Here is a 16,609-nt window from a genome sequence, read left to right on the forward strand (position 1 = left end):
GGCTGCCTTTGAGTCCCTCCGCCACAACGATGACATGGAAAGGCCCAGGTGGGTGGTACAGACAACAGGCGCTACAGGAGCTCGGGGGGAATATTCCTGCCAACACGCCTGCCGGGCTCCCCGTGCCGAGGTGGCACCACCGCTGGTGAGCTCGTGCCACCCAGACGCCTGGGCACACCTACTCTGATATGAGGTTGTGACAGAGGGTTGGCACCATCGGTTTGCAGGTAAAATGCCGATCTTGCAAAGGGCCCTGGAGGTCGTGGACCGTGACCCCCACCATGGCCTCAAGCTCCGCTCAGGAAGGAGGTTGGGGCTACTGTCCTGGGGCCAGAGGGTCGGGCAGCAGGTGATGGCTGTGGTTGAGGAAGTGGGGACGTGTTCAGGAGGTGGCAGGCCTGCAGGTGCACCGGCTGCACCTACTGGGGGCTGGACAGGTGGGAGGAGGGAGAGAGGAGGCCGAGCTGAGCCTGCAGTGAGGCGGCCCTGGTGTGAACAGGCCAGAGCTGCTGGGCGTGGCTGGAAAAGTCATTCACCGACTCTTTTCTCCAACTCGGGATAGAGACCCTCTAGTTTCTGTGGAGCACTCCTAGGAACAAAGAGACCCCTCATGAATTCATGTATGTGCATATACTCCGTTGACTCCTGCACCGGCCGCGTGGCATGAAGACGCCGAGGCTAAGGGAGCCTGGGTCCCCTTGGCCTGGGTGGAGCCCGCGCATCTGTGGTGGGGACCGGGCTGCCGGCACACTCACCTGCTCAGCACGTCACTGGCGTTCTGGGAGGGAGAGAGAGAGAATCGCAGTCAGCTCTCAGGCTCCTGTCACCCCCAAATTCCCTTCCCAACTCACTCTCGGAGTCCACTCCAGGGTGCCACCTTGAGACCTGGGGGGATAGCACCCCCTTCTGTACACACTCTGCTGCAGCAGCATCCTGTGGCCTGGGATAAGCCACCACCAGCACACGTCACCACATGTCCCATGAGCCCCTCCCTCTCCCACCTCCCAGAGGGCTGCAGCAGGCAGGCTGCCCGGAACGGGGCGGATCCCAGCTTTGGGCAAGGCCTCGGCTGTGCACCTGCAGCGTGCTGGCATCCAGCTCCTGGGCCGTCCTCTCCAGGTCGGCGACCAGGCTGCTGAGCTGTGCTGCTGCTCTGGACACCTCGAGGATTCTGACCACCGCTGCGGGCTCGTCCTCCGGCTGGTCCAGCCGCTGCTGGGGGACGGCGCCCAGCTGTGCCCGGGTTCGGTGCCGGCTCTGCAGCTCCGCCTCCAGCCTGTGGTTCCCGTGGTCCACCTGGAGCCACAGAGCAGGGGCCCCTAAGGCTCAGTGGCATTCGCTCCCCCCTGGCCCGTCGCGGCCTGAGAGTCTGAGTGGGAATGCGGATCCAGCCCTCTTCCCTCAGGCCGCTGCCTGTGCATGTCGCAGGCCTTGCAGAGAGGGCTGTGCTCCCCGCACAGGCGGGACGTCCCGCTCCCCACCGCACACTCTTGAGAACATCGTAGACGCCGTGTCTTACCGCGGTGGGACACACACACGCACACAGAGACACACACGTGCCGCTCAGCTGTGTCTTCTCACTGCCTGCCTTTAACCCCTTTAGGTCGTAAGGTGAGGACGGATGCCACGCTCGAGTGAGCGAAAGGAAAAGGAATGCAGACTGTCGGGGACAGAAACGGAGACCTGTGGTTTGTCAGTGACGTCAGCTGGTGAGACGCTGGTCTCCTTTGATCCTTACGCCTCCCCATGAGCCAGGGGGAGCGGGCTCGGCCGGGATTGGTTCTCGTTTACCATCTAAGTCACGTGAAGGTCAAGGGCTTAGCCTGCCCGGTGCTCAGCCTGCAAAGCCTGAAGCCGAGGCCAACACCCAGGTTTGCAGCCTCCACGACCTTCCCCCACCCCCAACCCCCCCCCAGCAGGCTGCTCCAGGGGGACCCTGTGCCCAGCAGGATGGAGGGGCCCTGAGACACTCAGTAGCCCCTCCGGGAATCTGCGAAACCCACCTGCAGGGCCTGCAGCTTCTCCTCCTCCTGAGCCTTGAGCCGGCGAAGCTCTGCGATGTCCTTTCTGAGCTTCCTGCTGCGGCGGTTGAGTCGCTCCTAGAGACACAGGCACACCTGCTTGTCACACCGGGTGAGGGTGGCGCCCCCTGCAGGAGCCGGTGGGACACAGCGGGGCTCTGAACCCAGCATGAGGCCAAAGTAGGTGCTGGTCAGGTGTCACGCCTGGGGTAAGGACCTGGAGATTTTAGTTAGGGGGTAATTATGAGGAAAAGGTAATGACTAAATGTTTTTAAGGCTTAGAACCACACAAAAATAGCAGTATTCGAGCCACTTCTACTTGACTGCATGGAGCTTTTCTCCCGACATACTAAAGTCACGGGAGGATCTCGTGGCGAAGCCGGTCTGGGGAGAAGCGCCTGAGGGGGAGGAGGCGGCTCCGGTCCCGCCGCTCCCTGGCCCTCCCGGGACGGGACGGAGGCGACACCCCTGGGTGGGGCGAGGCACAGCGCAGGCGGCCACGCGCTCGCTCTCCCAATCTTAAGCCGGTATCTGCACAGGTCACTGTGTCCCCGAAGCTATGAATGGGATGGACGATCTGAATTTCCAAAAAAATTTGCTTTCAGGTTTTTGATGAGCTGTGAGAGGAGCAAAAATAGACAAATCTGGCCCTGGTGTCCACACAGGCCTGTAATGAGCCAAAGTGGAAGGAAGGGGAGGATGTCGGCCAAAGACTCCGGAAACATCCTTCGTGTCACCGACTGTTAGATGAGTTGCGAAGTGTCCTTGCCCCACCTGGTAACAAAAGCCTTCGAGGCCACAGTAACAACCGCAGCACCGGGGCAAGAAGAAGTGGGAAATGACAGAGGGGAGAGCTCGGAGACAGACACGTGGTTACAAAGGAATTTTAGAAGAACGTGGAGTGCACAAATCAGGGGGGAGGGGCAGAATGTGTAGAAGACGGACAGGAGAAAACCGGCTTACGATAAAAGAGAAATAAAACCGCTCCCCACCTAGAACCATATGTGAGGGTGACTCCGGAAGGATCAAAGACCTGTGTGGGAAAGGCAAAATCATAAAATCAATAGAAAACAATGTTAGAGAACAGATTTGTGACCTGCGTGTAGAGAAAGATGTCATAAACAGCCCCCCAGAGCACACGCCATGAGGGAAACTTTAAATTTGATTGCATCACAGTTAAGTATTTCTGTTCAATGACAGCACCACGGACAAAATTAACAGAGAAATGCCAGACCAGGAGGTGACATCTTTAAGGTCTATAACCAACGAGAATTATACGTAGAACAGAGAAAGGTAAGCCTGCACGTCAGCAAGAAGGCAGGAACCCAACAGAAAAACCTGCAAAGCGTGTGAACAGTTAACTCACAGGAGAGAGAACGCAACAGGCTGTATGACACATGTGAACAGGCGCCCCAGCTCTTCGGTGATTAGAGAAATGGAAATTAACCCAACAATCAAATTGTTCCACACCCGTCGGAGTAATGACAATGAGACAGCTGGGTGATGGCCGGCAGGCAGACGCGTGGGGCCCCCAGGACCCCCGGCTGGCTGGGAGACGTGTCTGCCACAGCCGTTCTGGAGGGTCCCAGCCACCGGCGTGCTTCCTTCTGTGACCCAGTGGTCCCGTTTCTGGGTCAGCATCCTAGAGAATTCTCCACTTGGGTCCTGCGAGGACGTGCGCACCACAGCAGTTTTGTGGCAGCAGAGTTGGAGTCACGTAAAGTCCGTTCCTGGGGACGGTTAAGTAAGATGTGGCAGATCCCGCGGTGGGACACCACGGAGCTGTCAGAAGTCAGGGACTGTTTGACACAAACATGGGTCGATCTTACAGATGGGGTGTGGTGTGGAAAAGAATGAGGTCAATAGTAGCACACCATTTTGTAAATTAATATTCAGACACAAAACGGCAATATGTGTTTTGCCAAATCTACCAATAAGAAGACAGCGAGTATTCAAGCGGCTGTCCACGGAGCGGGTGGGGGAGGAACGGTGTGGAAATGGGAATAAAGGACACAAGGAAAGGACTTGTGCACTAAAGGGGAGGCTGCACTATTAACCGAAGAGTGTGTTTCATTAACCAAATCCTTCTCACCTCAGGTCAAAAACAATTTTTTGGAGATTTTGGAGCTGTACAGGCAGAAGTCAAGGGACAGAGGTGGCCTGAGACTCTGCGGGTGGAATCGAGGTCCCGGGTCGGAGGTCAGCGAGGGCATTCGGCAAACAGCTTCAGTCAGCAGAGGAGACAGCGATGTCACCACAAAGTGACCAAAAATGTGCCACGTCACTGGGGGTTGCCTGCAGGCGTTTCCCAGCAGAGAGGGGATAGAAACCTCATGGAGGGGGTGGGAGGTGACAAATGGCCAACATGAATGTCGCTGGCGGGTCTGGCGGGAGGCGTGGCAGGCGGGCTTGGTGTGGAATCGCCTGTGTGAGCGTGAAGTCCGGGCTCGAGGCACAAACAGCCGCCCTCACCCTCCCGCCTGCTCTCTGTCCGTCCCCACAGCTGAGCAGTCTGTCCTCGCTGTCCTCGCGTCCGGACGGCCCTCATTCCTCGCCCTCTGCCTTGTTTCCCGTCTCTCCTTGGAAACGTCTCTCTCCGCGGTCACCTGTGATCTCCAGCCCTGAAATCCACAAGGCCCCGTCCTCGGGTCCCTCCCGGACCCCTGCTACCCCCTCCTGCTTCCTCGCTGCCCCATTTTTCCTGCAGAAAGAAGCCTTCCCGGGGTGGCTCCTCGACCCTTTCCTGTCTCTAACCTCGCCCTTAGCTTTCCACTCTGGAGGCTTCAGATCCTGTCACAATCTCAAATCAAATCTTTTTCCTACAATCTCATGTTTCCGACCGAGCGCTAAGTACCTCCTGCAGCCCTGCCAGCCACTCAGAACCAGCGTGGAGGAGTCACTCTTGCTGTCCCCTTCCCACCCCTTCTGCAGTGCGCCCCTCTTGACCGCCATGCGTCTGTCCTGGGGCCTGCCTGCCACTGTACCTGCCACTCAGCTCGAATCTGTCATGTTTCACCCTTACCTGTGTTCCTCCCCCCAAAGGCCTCTCCTCAGCACAGACGAGCCGGACTCCCTCCCCAGCATCCAAGGCTCCCAACCCCAGGTTACACTTCCGGTGTCCTTGGGGCTCCTCGGCCCTCTGTCACCAGCACACAGGGCTGCTTCGGCTGCCTGGACGCGCCCTGCAGCCGCCCCTCCCCATGCTTAGCTTTGCTTCCCCAGCCAGGAACGCTCTTGTCCTGCCTGTCAGAGTCAGCTTGCTAAGGGCCAGTTCAAAAGCCACAGTCCTATCACCTGGCGGTTTAAAGTTTAATAAAGGCAACCACAGACACCGTGTAAATGAAAAAAGAAAGCGAAGATAACAGCAATAAAGGTAGTACATGGAACAGTTGAAGGTAACACAGACATATCATTGACAATATTCAAAATGAATAAAGTAAAGTCTCTGTTTTTAAAAATACTTATTCATAATTTTTTTCATTAAAATGATATTTAATGGGTGCATATCAGGTGAATAAGATACTCATTGTAATTAAAAAGCAAAATTCTATAAACTTTTATTTACCAAAAAATTCCTTAGAGAAAAAAAAGATAAATTGAAATATAGAAAATAGTCCAAGACCTGTCTTGCCTTAATGAACATTTGTAAGAGTTTGTCATTCTGTCAGCTGCCAGATAAAATGTGACTTCACATTTGAAATCATATTAAAATAAAAAAAAATTTTATTAAAAAGGGCATTAAATAATGATGAAACATGAGAACTTAGCAAATTAAAATTTGTTCTCAATTTACTAACAAAATATATAAAAGAAAAAGTTGTTAAATGAAAAGTTCCTATCTCTGACACAGTAAAAAAAATACCAACTTTCAAAATGCACGATCTTTGCAGAAAAAACAGTGTCCAGAAATATGGATAAAAGTGATATCACCCACGATTCTGATTTAGAAAATGTTAGGAGATTAACTTAAAGGATGCATGCATAAACATATGAGCTCGGCAAAGACTCTCATTTGAATCTACAAGTACAAACTGCCAAAAACTAATGTTATAAACTATATAGCTACTCTTAATAGAGTCAGGGCACATGAGGTTTAAATAAGGACAATTTAACATCTGATTCATATATGTGAAGGAAAACTCTTAGTGATATATCCTGCTACTGGGTGAGAAGACTAAATAAGCCCCCGAAACTCATGATTCTTAAAGTAATCAACAAATTTAATGCAATGACCATTAAAATCTCAGGCAATGCTCTAGAAAACTCAGAAACATTGTATGAGAGCATTCATCTGAAAGGACAGTCAACAAGAATATCAGGTAACAAAAAATTGTTAATCTCTGAATATTATGGAAGAGAAAAAAATTAAACGGCAAAGATGCTGCTAGATGTAAAAACGAACCATAAACTAACAAGTATCAAAACTATGTAATAATGGCTGGACACAGCGGCTCACGCCTGCAATATCAGCCCTTTGGGAGGTCAAGGTGGGAGGATCATTTGAGCCCAGGAGTTGGAGACCAGCCTGGGCAACATAGAGAGACCTTGTTTCTACAAAAAAATAAAAAATTATTGGGGCATGGTGGGGCCTGTAGTCCCAGCTACTTGGGAGGCTGAGGCAGGAGGATCACTTGAGCCCAGGAGTTTGAGGTTATGCTGAGCTATGATCAGCCTGGGCAACAGAGCAAGATCTTGTCTTTCTAAAACAAACAAACAAATAAAACTGCATAATAACCTTAAAACAGAAAAATAATCAATGGAATAGAGTAACAAAAAGTCCATTATATTACTTAATTTATGTCACGCCAGAAACACCACCACATGAATGGGAGAGCCCTCACTACTATAGAAATGTTGGGGACAACTGGATACCAGAATAAAGAAAAATTAACACGGAGTCATTCTTCACACAACACGCTATATTACATTCCATATAAACCAGGAATTAATCTTTAAAAATAACACAGGACAGTATAATCGTATTAGACAAATTTCTGAGTATTCAAGACATGGAGATTGAGTTGTTAAAATGAATAGAACACACCTAAATACAAATTTCTAAAATTATTGCCCCCAAAATGCAATTAAAAAGAAAAGAAATAACAGAATAAGAAAAACGTAGGTGAAGCATAACTCATGTGGCTTATTGTCCGAAAGATAAACGCCTTTGGCGCAGTCACGTCAAGTTCCTGCCCTGGTGCTGGGGGACGTGTGACAGGGAGTCTTCGGGGACAGAAGCCTCGCCCGCAGCGTTCATGTCCCAGCCCAGGGGAACAGCTGAGTGGCTGCCACACGCTGATGGAGCCAGCAGGACGCACTGCAGGGCCTGGCACCAGCACTGGTCCGTCAGGGAGGAGACAGGTATACAAGTAAGACTGTGCAGATTTATAAATTTTTCAGTCTCCCTAGAGTACAGTCAGGGATTACAGAATTCCTTTAAAAAGAACATAAACTACAATATTTAATCTAAATTTTACTTCAAAGAAATAGAAACAGAGTAAAAAAAATCATTAAAAAGAAACCCCTTAATTTCAGATCTGTGCTATCAACATCCGCGAGCGCACACAGGATCCGTTATTAGAATCACTTCTTCAGAAATACCCCGACTCTCTCGCCTCTCCCTCTGCCTGTTATTTTTCAGACAACTCTTCATCCTTGGGGTAAAGGAGCCATCACCTTTTCGCTGTCTGTCTGTCCGCAAGGGGCCTCTTGAAACATGTTAAATCCCTAATTTCAAGCCTCAAACTGGTGCTCCAAACCGCCTGCCACCACTAGTCGGTCTCTCGTAGGTTCACTCTCCCAAACTATATCCCGCCGTCTTCTCTCTCGTCAAAGCTTTCCCACCCTGACCTCCACCCACACTGCTGACGTTCCTTCCTCACATGTCACTGAGGAAATAAAAACCAGAACGCCCGAGCCATCTCCAAAACTGCAGTTACCTACGCTGGCAGACACCTTCCTTTGTTCCCTGCTGCCCCAGTGCTACAGGGTGTCTCCTCCCGGCCCGACGGTCGCTTCTCTGCTGTCATCTTCCTGGACCTCTTACTGCCTGCAGCTTCGCTCAACTCAATCTGCTGTCACTTCTTTTTTTTTTTTTTTTTGAGACAGAGTCTCACTCTGTTGCCCAGGCTAGAGTGAGTGCCGTGGCGTCAGCCTAGCTCACAGCAACCTCAAACTCCTGGGCTCAAGCGATCCTCCTGCCTCAGCCTCCCGAGTAGCTGGGACTACAGGCATGTGCCACCATGCCCGGCTAATTTTTCTATATATATATTTTTAGTTGTCCATATAATTTTTTTTCTATTTTTAGTAGAGACAGGGTCTCGCTCTTGCTCAGGCTGGTCTCGAACTCCTGACCTTGAGCGATCCACCCACCTCGGCCTCCCAGAGTGCTAGGATTACAGGCGTGAGCCACCGCGCCCGGCCTGCTGTCACTTCTTAACATACGCCACTCCCCTTCCTTTACTCCTGCCTTTCTTGTGGCTTATTGGGGTGAGTCTCCTTGGCTGGGTCCTCCTCTGCCTAAACGACGGCCTTTCCCAGGACCTTGCCCTGGAACTTCTTTTCTCCTTAGATTCTCTCCTGAGGATACGACATCAGTTCCCTTGGATTTAAATATTGTCTTTATTCTGCTAGATCTCTGTTCTAGGCTGTGGAAATACTACCCCAGACTCTGGAGATCTGGATTTTATATCCAACTGTGTATCTGAGACTCTTCTCTGATGTTTCTCAACTTGGACTCAACTTGTCCTAAATGAAACTCTTGATGTTTCATTCAAACTGCTCCCCCAAGTCATGACCTTTCACATCATCCACTCGGTTTCTCAGACCAGAAACTCATGGAGTCATCTTTGATCCTGTTCATCCCCCACCTCACTTCTGGTGCACCAGTAAATCCTGAGCATTCAGACTCTATGGTGCATTCTTCTACGACAAGACTTCTCCAGACGGGGCCTCTGCACGTGCTCCCTGCCTCCCGGTCTGTGCCTCGGTCCAGGTCTCAGCTTCTCTGTCACCTCCTCCATGAAGCCCTCACTGCCCACACTCACATGGGTCACCTGTTACCCTGCATCTCAGACCCTCGTTTCTTTCCTTCCTAGTTCATAAAACACTCACAGCTCATTTGATCTCTAATTTTTCTGTCCCCCTCACTAAAGCGCAAGCTCCTGGCAGCAGGGATGGCCTCTGTCTTGCTCATCGTTGATTCCCAGCTTGTGCTCCGCTCTTAACACACAGCAGAAACGTCAGTTTTTCTTTAATGAATAAATGCTGTTATTTATTTGTTCTAGGCTTCTCGTCATCGTTTAAGGATGGACTTGAGGACAAGGACTGTGAGTCATCGCTGCACTTCCTGCAATGCCTGGCACAACACGCAACACAAAGCACAGACCCGGATAAGTCGCTGAGCGAGTGACCAGGTCTCTCCGTCTCACGCCTGTCCCCACTCCTGTGGACGCTGCACCTCGAGGGAATCACATTAGGACCCAGGAGAACTTTGTCGCTTCGGCTTTTTGAATGATTTCCCCACCTTTCCATAATTACCTCCAGTCTGGACGCCTCCCCCCCTCCTTTCTCACCTTGTAACACAACATGTTCTCCAAAAGTCAAGCACCTGAAAGAAGACTTTGGAAATCCTGCCTTCGCCATTGGATAGAAAGACACCATGGGGAAATATTGTCACATTTCCAACCAATCGAATATTAACTAGATTGGGGTGGGGGAAAAGGTTGCTAAACATAACTCTAAAGCCAATTGGTGAAATAAAGATATATAAGTATCCACAAAAATTCTGAAAAATAAAAGTATTATGAGGAGTCTATCACAATACCCGACACTAAAACATATCATAAAAGTTTAATGTCTGAATCGGTCTGACTCTGGCGCTAGACCACTGTGGACGACCCGCTTCTGGGTGGGGGTTTCGGACGCAGCAGAGCGGCTCCCTCGCCGCGATCTATTGCAGGTCAGCCCTCGACACGAGGGTTTGTAAGAACAAACAGAAAAGAATAAATAATAAAATGGTCTGACTCATGGGCAGGAATGACAGAAGAAAACAAAATAGAGAGTCAAGGAAATACTCCAGCAAATACGAATATATGGCATGTTACGTACGAAGTTGGCATCTGGTCGGTGGGGAAACTATACGGCTTATTCAATAAATGCTGACAGGACAGATCAACTACCGCTGGGAAAAAGTCAAGTTAAATTCCTACCTTATGTCCTCCAAAATGTGTTGAAGAGTATTCATTGCAACATTGTGTGTAACCGTAAAACAAAACAATAACCTGAGATAATGCAATGTCTGCCAATTCATGATCTATTCGCAGACTTCAATAGCACGCAATTGTTGAAAAGAATTCAAAAGATCTACACATACTGATGGAAAATGAGAAAATGTCCAAGATGATTTTAGATGATAAAAACGAGTTACCAAAAAAAATAGGGAATTCTTTGTGTGTGTGCGCATGTGTTTTAAGAGTGTGATTTTCTGGAAGGATACACAAAAATCTAACAATGGCGACCTGTGGGGGCTGAGAACGGCGGGAGGCAGGAAGAAAGATGTTTAGTTTTGACTTTATACCTTTCAGTGTTACCGTTTCACAGTGTTACACATACTAAGAGTATGTGTAACTTTTATGATTAAAATTTAATAAAAGAAGATAAAAAAATCATGATAGAAAGGAATGAGAAGGGAAAGAAAAGACAAACGCAGGAAGAAGAGAGAGACTCATGCACTAGTTTCCAGCTTTCAGTATTTGCAGGGGAATTCTTGCACATGTAAAATCTGATGACGTTTCTAGCCCAGCTTCTAGCATTATCAATCAGGGGCCGTATAGTCTTAGTCCTGAAAGGGTTTGGCATCATCTGGCCCATGCCCTTCCCTCTGCAGGTGAGCAGGCCGAGAGTGCCTTACGCTTCCTGGGAATCCGGCATCACAGTGACAGTTTCCTCTTTTAGACAGACTCACACTGAGGCCTGAAACTAGAGCATCAGTAGCAAACTAGGCGCAGAAAAGCAAAGACAAGGTCCACACCAGGACGAAGCAGAAGAGACAAGGTCGGCGTCAGCTGCCGAGCCTCTCTGAGGTGCCAGCTGAACAGGTGAGCAGGTAGGAAGGGGGGACGCAAGGCGATGGGGCAGGGGGCTGGCTACGGTGACCCAGCCTTACCTTGTAGTGGCTGATGGCATTTGCAATGGGCAGCTCACGATGAGACTTGTGTTCGGGGGACAGCAGGCATTCCACACACAGGAGAAGTCTCCTCTCCTCACAGAACATCCGCACCCTCTTCTGGTGGCTGAGGCAGACGTAGCCTGTGCCCAGCACCCCCTCGGAATAGGGCTTCCGGCAGACGGGGCAGCAGAGGACTCCAGAGGCCGAGGCCTTGTCCACGTGCTGGGTCAGGCACACTCGGCAGAAGAAGTGTCCGCAGTCGGTGCTCACGGCCTCCTTCAGGCACGCCTGGCAGATGGGGCAGATTCTGTCCTCCCGGCTGTCCTTGTGCAAAGGGACCATGGCCTCCTCCTGCCCCCACCAGCCTCTGTCTACGGGGCCTCCTTCTCTAGCGGGTCTAAGGAAGGCCCGTTGCGCTCACCAGTCCCAGATAAGAGGCCCAGGGAGGAGGCGGCCTGGGCAGCTGGAGGCCAGGCTCAGGCTCCGGCTCCAGGGAACTGCCCTCCCTCCATCAGGGGCGCCGCCGCATGAACCGCACAAACCGTGATCCGCGCGGGCTTCCGAAATGTCTCATCAGCTTTGACACGCTCCCTCGGGTTTCCTTGTATTCGCTAAACCCGAAGTCTCTATTTTTCATACCCCTGGAGGAAGCAGGTGGTTCAATAAGCAGTTCTGTTTTCCTCTGGAGAACTTTCTGTGTGTATTTTATGGCCCCGAATTAAAAGGCCAGGGTGTCCTTGCCTTGGCCAGAAGCCAGCCGGACCGTCATAAACTCACAACTGGAGTCCCCTCCGGCTGCTGTCAGTGGGAGAGTTTGGCGGGAGTTTGCACTGCTCTGGCCCATGCGGCCACGCTGGGTGGCTGTCCACTGTCACCGCCAGCCATTGCAGCAGCATCCCCATCAGCCAGTCGTTCTCCCAACATCCCATCCAGGGTCAGATGGATCCCACAGTGAAAGAAAGAGAAAGAGAACAGGACACAGAACAGACCAGAGACTCACATAATGTGTGAAGCCTCTTTGTTTCTTCCTGTCAAGCCGCTTCCAAAGATGAGCCAGAGAAAGAAGCTCCCCCGCCGCGTCCCTCCAATGCTGGGTGTTCCCTCGCCTTGCCTCCTGCTCCGCCTCTCGCCTGGCCCTCCAATACCTTAGCTCAATTCCCCGATACAATTTCAGATCATTTTCTCGGGCTCCAGCCCTGGGGACACGGCCAGCAGGTGAGTGGTTCTTAAATCGTGCCAATTGTGTATGTTCCTATGTGAGTAAAACTGGGGTGGGGAGCTGGACAGACTCTCCCGTTCTTGGAAACACGGAATTACCAGGAAATGAAACTCCCCATGACCTGGGGGAGCCGATGGGGAGACGGACTTTGGCTGGGGCAGGGTGTGGCTTGTTTGCTCATGGGGAGGAGGAAAGCCTTGGCCTTTGGACGTAAATAGGACAGGAACTGAGACTGGACTCACAGACTGGGGACCCTAGAACCCCAGCTTAGGGAGCCTCAGGATCCGGGCACCACAGACCTGTGGCCCCTATTCATGACGCTGGGACATCAACCGCCCGCCCCGCCATCCTCCAACTCCCTTCCAGTCAGGCTGGTCTTGGCATTGACTTTGGGTGAACTCTTGGGGGGGGGGGGGAGGGCACTAATTAGTGCTACCACTTGAGGCTTTTAAGGGTCCAAGATTCTTTTTTTTTTTTTGAGACAGAGTCTCAGTCTATTGCCCAGGCTAGAGTGAGTGCCATGGCATCAGCCTAGCTCACAGCAACCTCAAACTCCTGAGCTCAAGGAATCCTCTTGTCTCAGCCTCCCAAGTAGCTGGGACTACAGGCATGTGCCACCATGCCTGGCTAATTTTTTTTTCTATATATATTTTTAGCTGTCTATATAATTTCTTTCTATTTTTAGTAGAGACGGGGTCTTGCTCTTGCTCAGGCTGGTCTCGAACTCCTGAGCTCAAACGATCCACCCACCTCGGCCTCCCAGAGTGCTAGGATTACAGGCATGAGCCACCACGCCCAGCCAGGGTCCAAGATTCTTGCTGAAAAATCTCACCCCACAGCCCCTCACTCTGTCCCACTTTGCCACTGTTTGCTGTGGAGTTGTGTGATATTGTGACATAATTTAAAATATTATATATATTTGGTCCCCATCCCCAGTTCCTGGCACAGAGCTCCTAAAACCCTTGGATGGATGCTCCTTGGCTTATGGCTCCTTGGGTTACATCCTTATAAACCCATCGAAGTAAAAAATATTGTAAGTTGAATATACACTTAATACCCCAATAAATCCATCATAAAGTTGAAAATTATAAGTTGAACCATCCTAAGTCCAGATGCCCCTTATGATGGGGTTATGTTCAGATAAATGTACCCCTTATTGTTTATAATAAGCCCCTTTCAATCACACCTGGGTCTGTGCTAATGAGGTGACTCCTAGAGGACGAGAGCAGGTTGCCAGGAGAACCAACCACGTGAATAGAGGCTGGAACTTTGGCCCCAGCTCTGGCCTCCAGGGAGAGGAGAGGGGCCTGGGACCGGAGCTAATCACCAGTGGCCCGTGACTGAATCAATCATGCCCACATAATGGAGCCTCTAAAACTCTAAACGAAAGGTTTGGAGGGACTCCAGGCTGGCGAATGCATCCACATACTGGGAGGGTGGCGCACCCCAAACTCCACGGGGCACAGAAGCGCCTGTGCTCAGGACCCTTCTGGGACTTGCCCTGTGTGCCTCGTCACCGGGCTGCTCTTTTGTGTCCTTTACAATAAACCAGTGATAGTAATTTCAGTGTTTCCTGAGTTCTGTGAATCATTGTAGCAAATTACTCAACCTGGGGAGGGGCCACAAGAACCCCTGATTTGTAGCCAAGTCAGCGCAAGGTGTGGGGGGCTCGGAGACCAGCGCTGGCAGCTGGGACCTGAAGTGGGAGCAGTTTTGTGGAGCTGAGCCCCCAACCTGTGGGGTCTGAGCTAACTCCAGGTAGCCAGTGTTAGACTTGACTTAAATTATAGGACACTCAGTTGGTGTCAGAGCTGGAAATGTGGTTGGTGTGGGAGAGCTCCCCCCACACCTTTGGTGTCAGAAGGGCTGTGAGCGGAGAATCAGTTGGTCTTTCTGGTTGCTCCTAAAAATCCCTTTTCCCAAAGTCCCTTGGCTTTCTTCTCGAAGGAGATGGCTCTCTCGAACCTCGGGGTCAGGTGGGTGGGCACCTTCCTTGTTTCATGCTACCACTGTGCGACCACCACGTACGGGAGCCTAGGGGACCACCTGCGTGTGGCGCTGGCTGTCCTCTGCCGCCGCCCCGCCTCGCCCGCCGGCCCGCGCACTCCGTCTTGACTCGGGCTTGAGGTCCGCGGGCTTGTCCCGGCCCGTGTTCCGCCATCATCCTGGGGATTTTAAGGACTACACAGACGACCATCCAACACGGAGCCCTTCAGTTCCCTGTCCCGCTCACATCCAGTGCCACCACCCTAGGGCCCGCTCTCCGGAACGGTCACCGAAGTCGCGGAGGCAGGCGTTGTGCCCTCTTCCAGCTCTCTCCCAGGCCGCTCGCTGCTCAGCTGCTCCTCGACCTCTGCTCCTCCACCCTCCGGTTCTGCATTTCTGCCATAGCTTGTGGGACAATATAGAAACAAAGACGTGGAGAGACTAAGTGGCCTGCCCGAGGCCACAGCGGGTCAACGCAGAGCAGGGGTTCAGATCTGGGTGTCTGTCATCCCGCCCACGAGCTGCATCACCGTAAAAGGTCATCTCTCTTCGTACCTTTCCTTGCCCTTGGAAAGAGTGGAGCAAAGCCTTGATAAATGGACAGACAGATTGATAACTGGGTATATGGGTAGACACAGGAAGAAAAAGCACTCTGTACCGATTTGCAGTGCTGGTCATACAGTAACTTCTACTATGGTTACTAGATAATTTTCTTGATTTTCCTACCAGCTTATTGAGCCACTTGAAGGCAGGAATCCACTGTATTTAAGTAACACTAGCTTGAGAATGTTTCAAATGTAGAAGCCTTTACAGGAAAGATCTTTAAAAAGATCTACATGGGAAAAAAAAAAAACCTACAAAGGCAATGTCAAAAGACAAATGACCAAATAAAAATGGGAAGAACAGTTACAAATATCATCAAAATCAAAGGGTAATTTCCCTAATGTATAGGGAGCTATTACAAACAAGAAGGAAATTATCAATTACCATGGAGAAAATTGGACAGAAGAAATGAACAGACACTTCATAGAAAAAGAAATACAAAAAGTTTCTAAAACATTAAAAGATGCTCAGTCTCATTCACATGAAAAAAACGCAAATTAAAATGACACTGAAATACTATTTTCCCCCACCAGACTGGCAGAAATGCAAACGTTTGGTGACGCAGTGCTGGGGAGTCTGTGAGGGGACAGCTCTCCCACACACTGCTGACGGGAATGTCAGTACTCCTCCTTTAGGGAGTGGTAATTTCATAATTTCCTTCAAGATCACAAATGCACATACTCTTTGACCGGCAATTCTGATGTTAGAAATTTAACATACAGGTATACACATGCATATATGAAATAATATATCTGTATAAACATTGCATCAGTGTTTTAGAGACATTTGCATCAGATTTTAGAAACAACCCAAATGTTCACCAGTGAAGTTTAAACTAAATAAACCAGCCGCATCCGTACAACAGGACACTGCAGCCATTGGCAGGGGGCAGGGTGAAGGAGGGAACTTCTGTTATTGGAATAATCTCCAAGGTAAATTGATACATCAGAAAAAAGGCCAGGTACAGAGCAGTGTGGATAAGGTGCTATTTTTTGTGTAAAACAAGGGAAGAATAAATATATACTTTTTATGCAAAGAATATTTCTGGAAGGATAGGTCAAGAAACTAGTAACAGGGTGCCTCTGGGGAGAAAAACTAGATGTCTGGAAACCAAGGGTGGGAGGGACACTTTCCAATGTGTTCCTTTTAAATTTTGAACCAGAAAGTGTATCATCTTTTTAAACAATCACTTATATTCTGAAATGTTTAAGAAGAGTAGGAATCAGTGGCTACAATGAAAGGAATGAATTCTGGACTAGTCAAAAGATCTGGATTCTAGGGCCTCCACTTACAGTTGGGCAGTCTGTTCACTGCACAAGAGCCGCTGGCAAAGGGGGTGAGTGGGGACTGAGACCCAGCCCACAGTCTGCTTGCCAAGCCATGGGCCCTGGCTCAGGGTGGCACTGGCCCCGAAGAAGAAGAGGGGCCCAGCATAATTTGCACAAAGGGGTTGGAGGAGCCTGCAGGTCTATGGGCATCTCCCTTTCCTAAACTACCATCTCATTTATGAACATTTGGTTTTTGCCAGTTTCCCTGACTTTGGCTCATACTTAGCTCCATGAGGGACAGGACTATGTCTTTCTGTCTTTCCGTACCCTCCTGTGCCCAGCC

At 50.3% G+C, this 16,609-nt stretch overlaps 1 protein-coding gene across 4 annotated transcripts; it reads right to left on the reverse strand.

Moving 5' to 3' along the window:
• Window positions 1–463: 463 nt before the first annotated feature.
• Window positions 464–12,420, reverse strand: LOC138395086 (E3 ubiquitin ligase TRIM40-like). Of its 4 annotated transcripts, none has more exons than XM_069487484.1 (5): window positions 11,188–12,420; window positions 2,004–2,099; window positions 1,078–1,215; window positions 756–778; window positions 464–589 (listed from the first exon to the last, which is right to left on the reverse strand). In XM_069487484.1, the coding sequence occupies exons 1-5, from the start codon at window positions 11,530–11,532 to the stop codon at window positions 529–531; spliced, it is 663 nt and encodes a 220-aa protein (XP_069343585.1). In that variant the 5' UTR covers window positions 11,533–12,420; the 3' UTR covers window positions 464–528. The 4 variants fall into 4 exon arrangements, 3 of the variants coding, with proteins under 3 accessions (XP_069343585.1, XP_069343584.1, XP_069343583.1); XM_069487483.1 differs by having other exon boundaries at window positions 1,078–1,319; window positions 2,000–2,099; XR_011235503.1 differs by having other exon boundaries at window positions 542–589; window positions 756–1,296.
• Window positions 12,421–16,609: the final 4,189 nt, after the last annotated feature.

Source organism: Eulemur rufifrons, chromosome 15 (assembly GCF_041146395.1).
Source record: "Eulemur rufifrons isolate Redbay chromosome 15, OSU_ERuf_1, whole genome shotgun sequence".
NCBI lineage: Eukaryota > Metazoa > Chordata > Mammalia > Primates > Lemuridae > Eulemur > Eulemur rufifrons.

Bases quoted from the DNA above. Each gene is read 5' to 3' on its own strand.
- LOC138395086 (XM_069487483.1), bottom strand. From the start codon at position 11,532: ATGGTCCCTTTGCACAAGGACAGCCGGGAGGACAGAATCTGCCCCATC. The intron at 2,100-11,187 runs GTAAGGCTGGGT...CTGTGTCTCTAG, and splicing joins ATGCCATCAGCCACTACAAG to GAGCGACTCAACCGCCGCAG. The intron at 1,320-1,999 runs GTTTCGCAGATT...ACTGAGCCTTAG, and splicing joins GCTGCAGGCCCTGCAGGTGG to GGGCCCCTGCTCTGTGGCTC.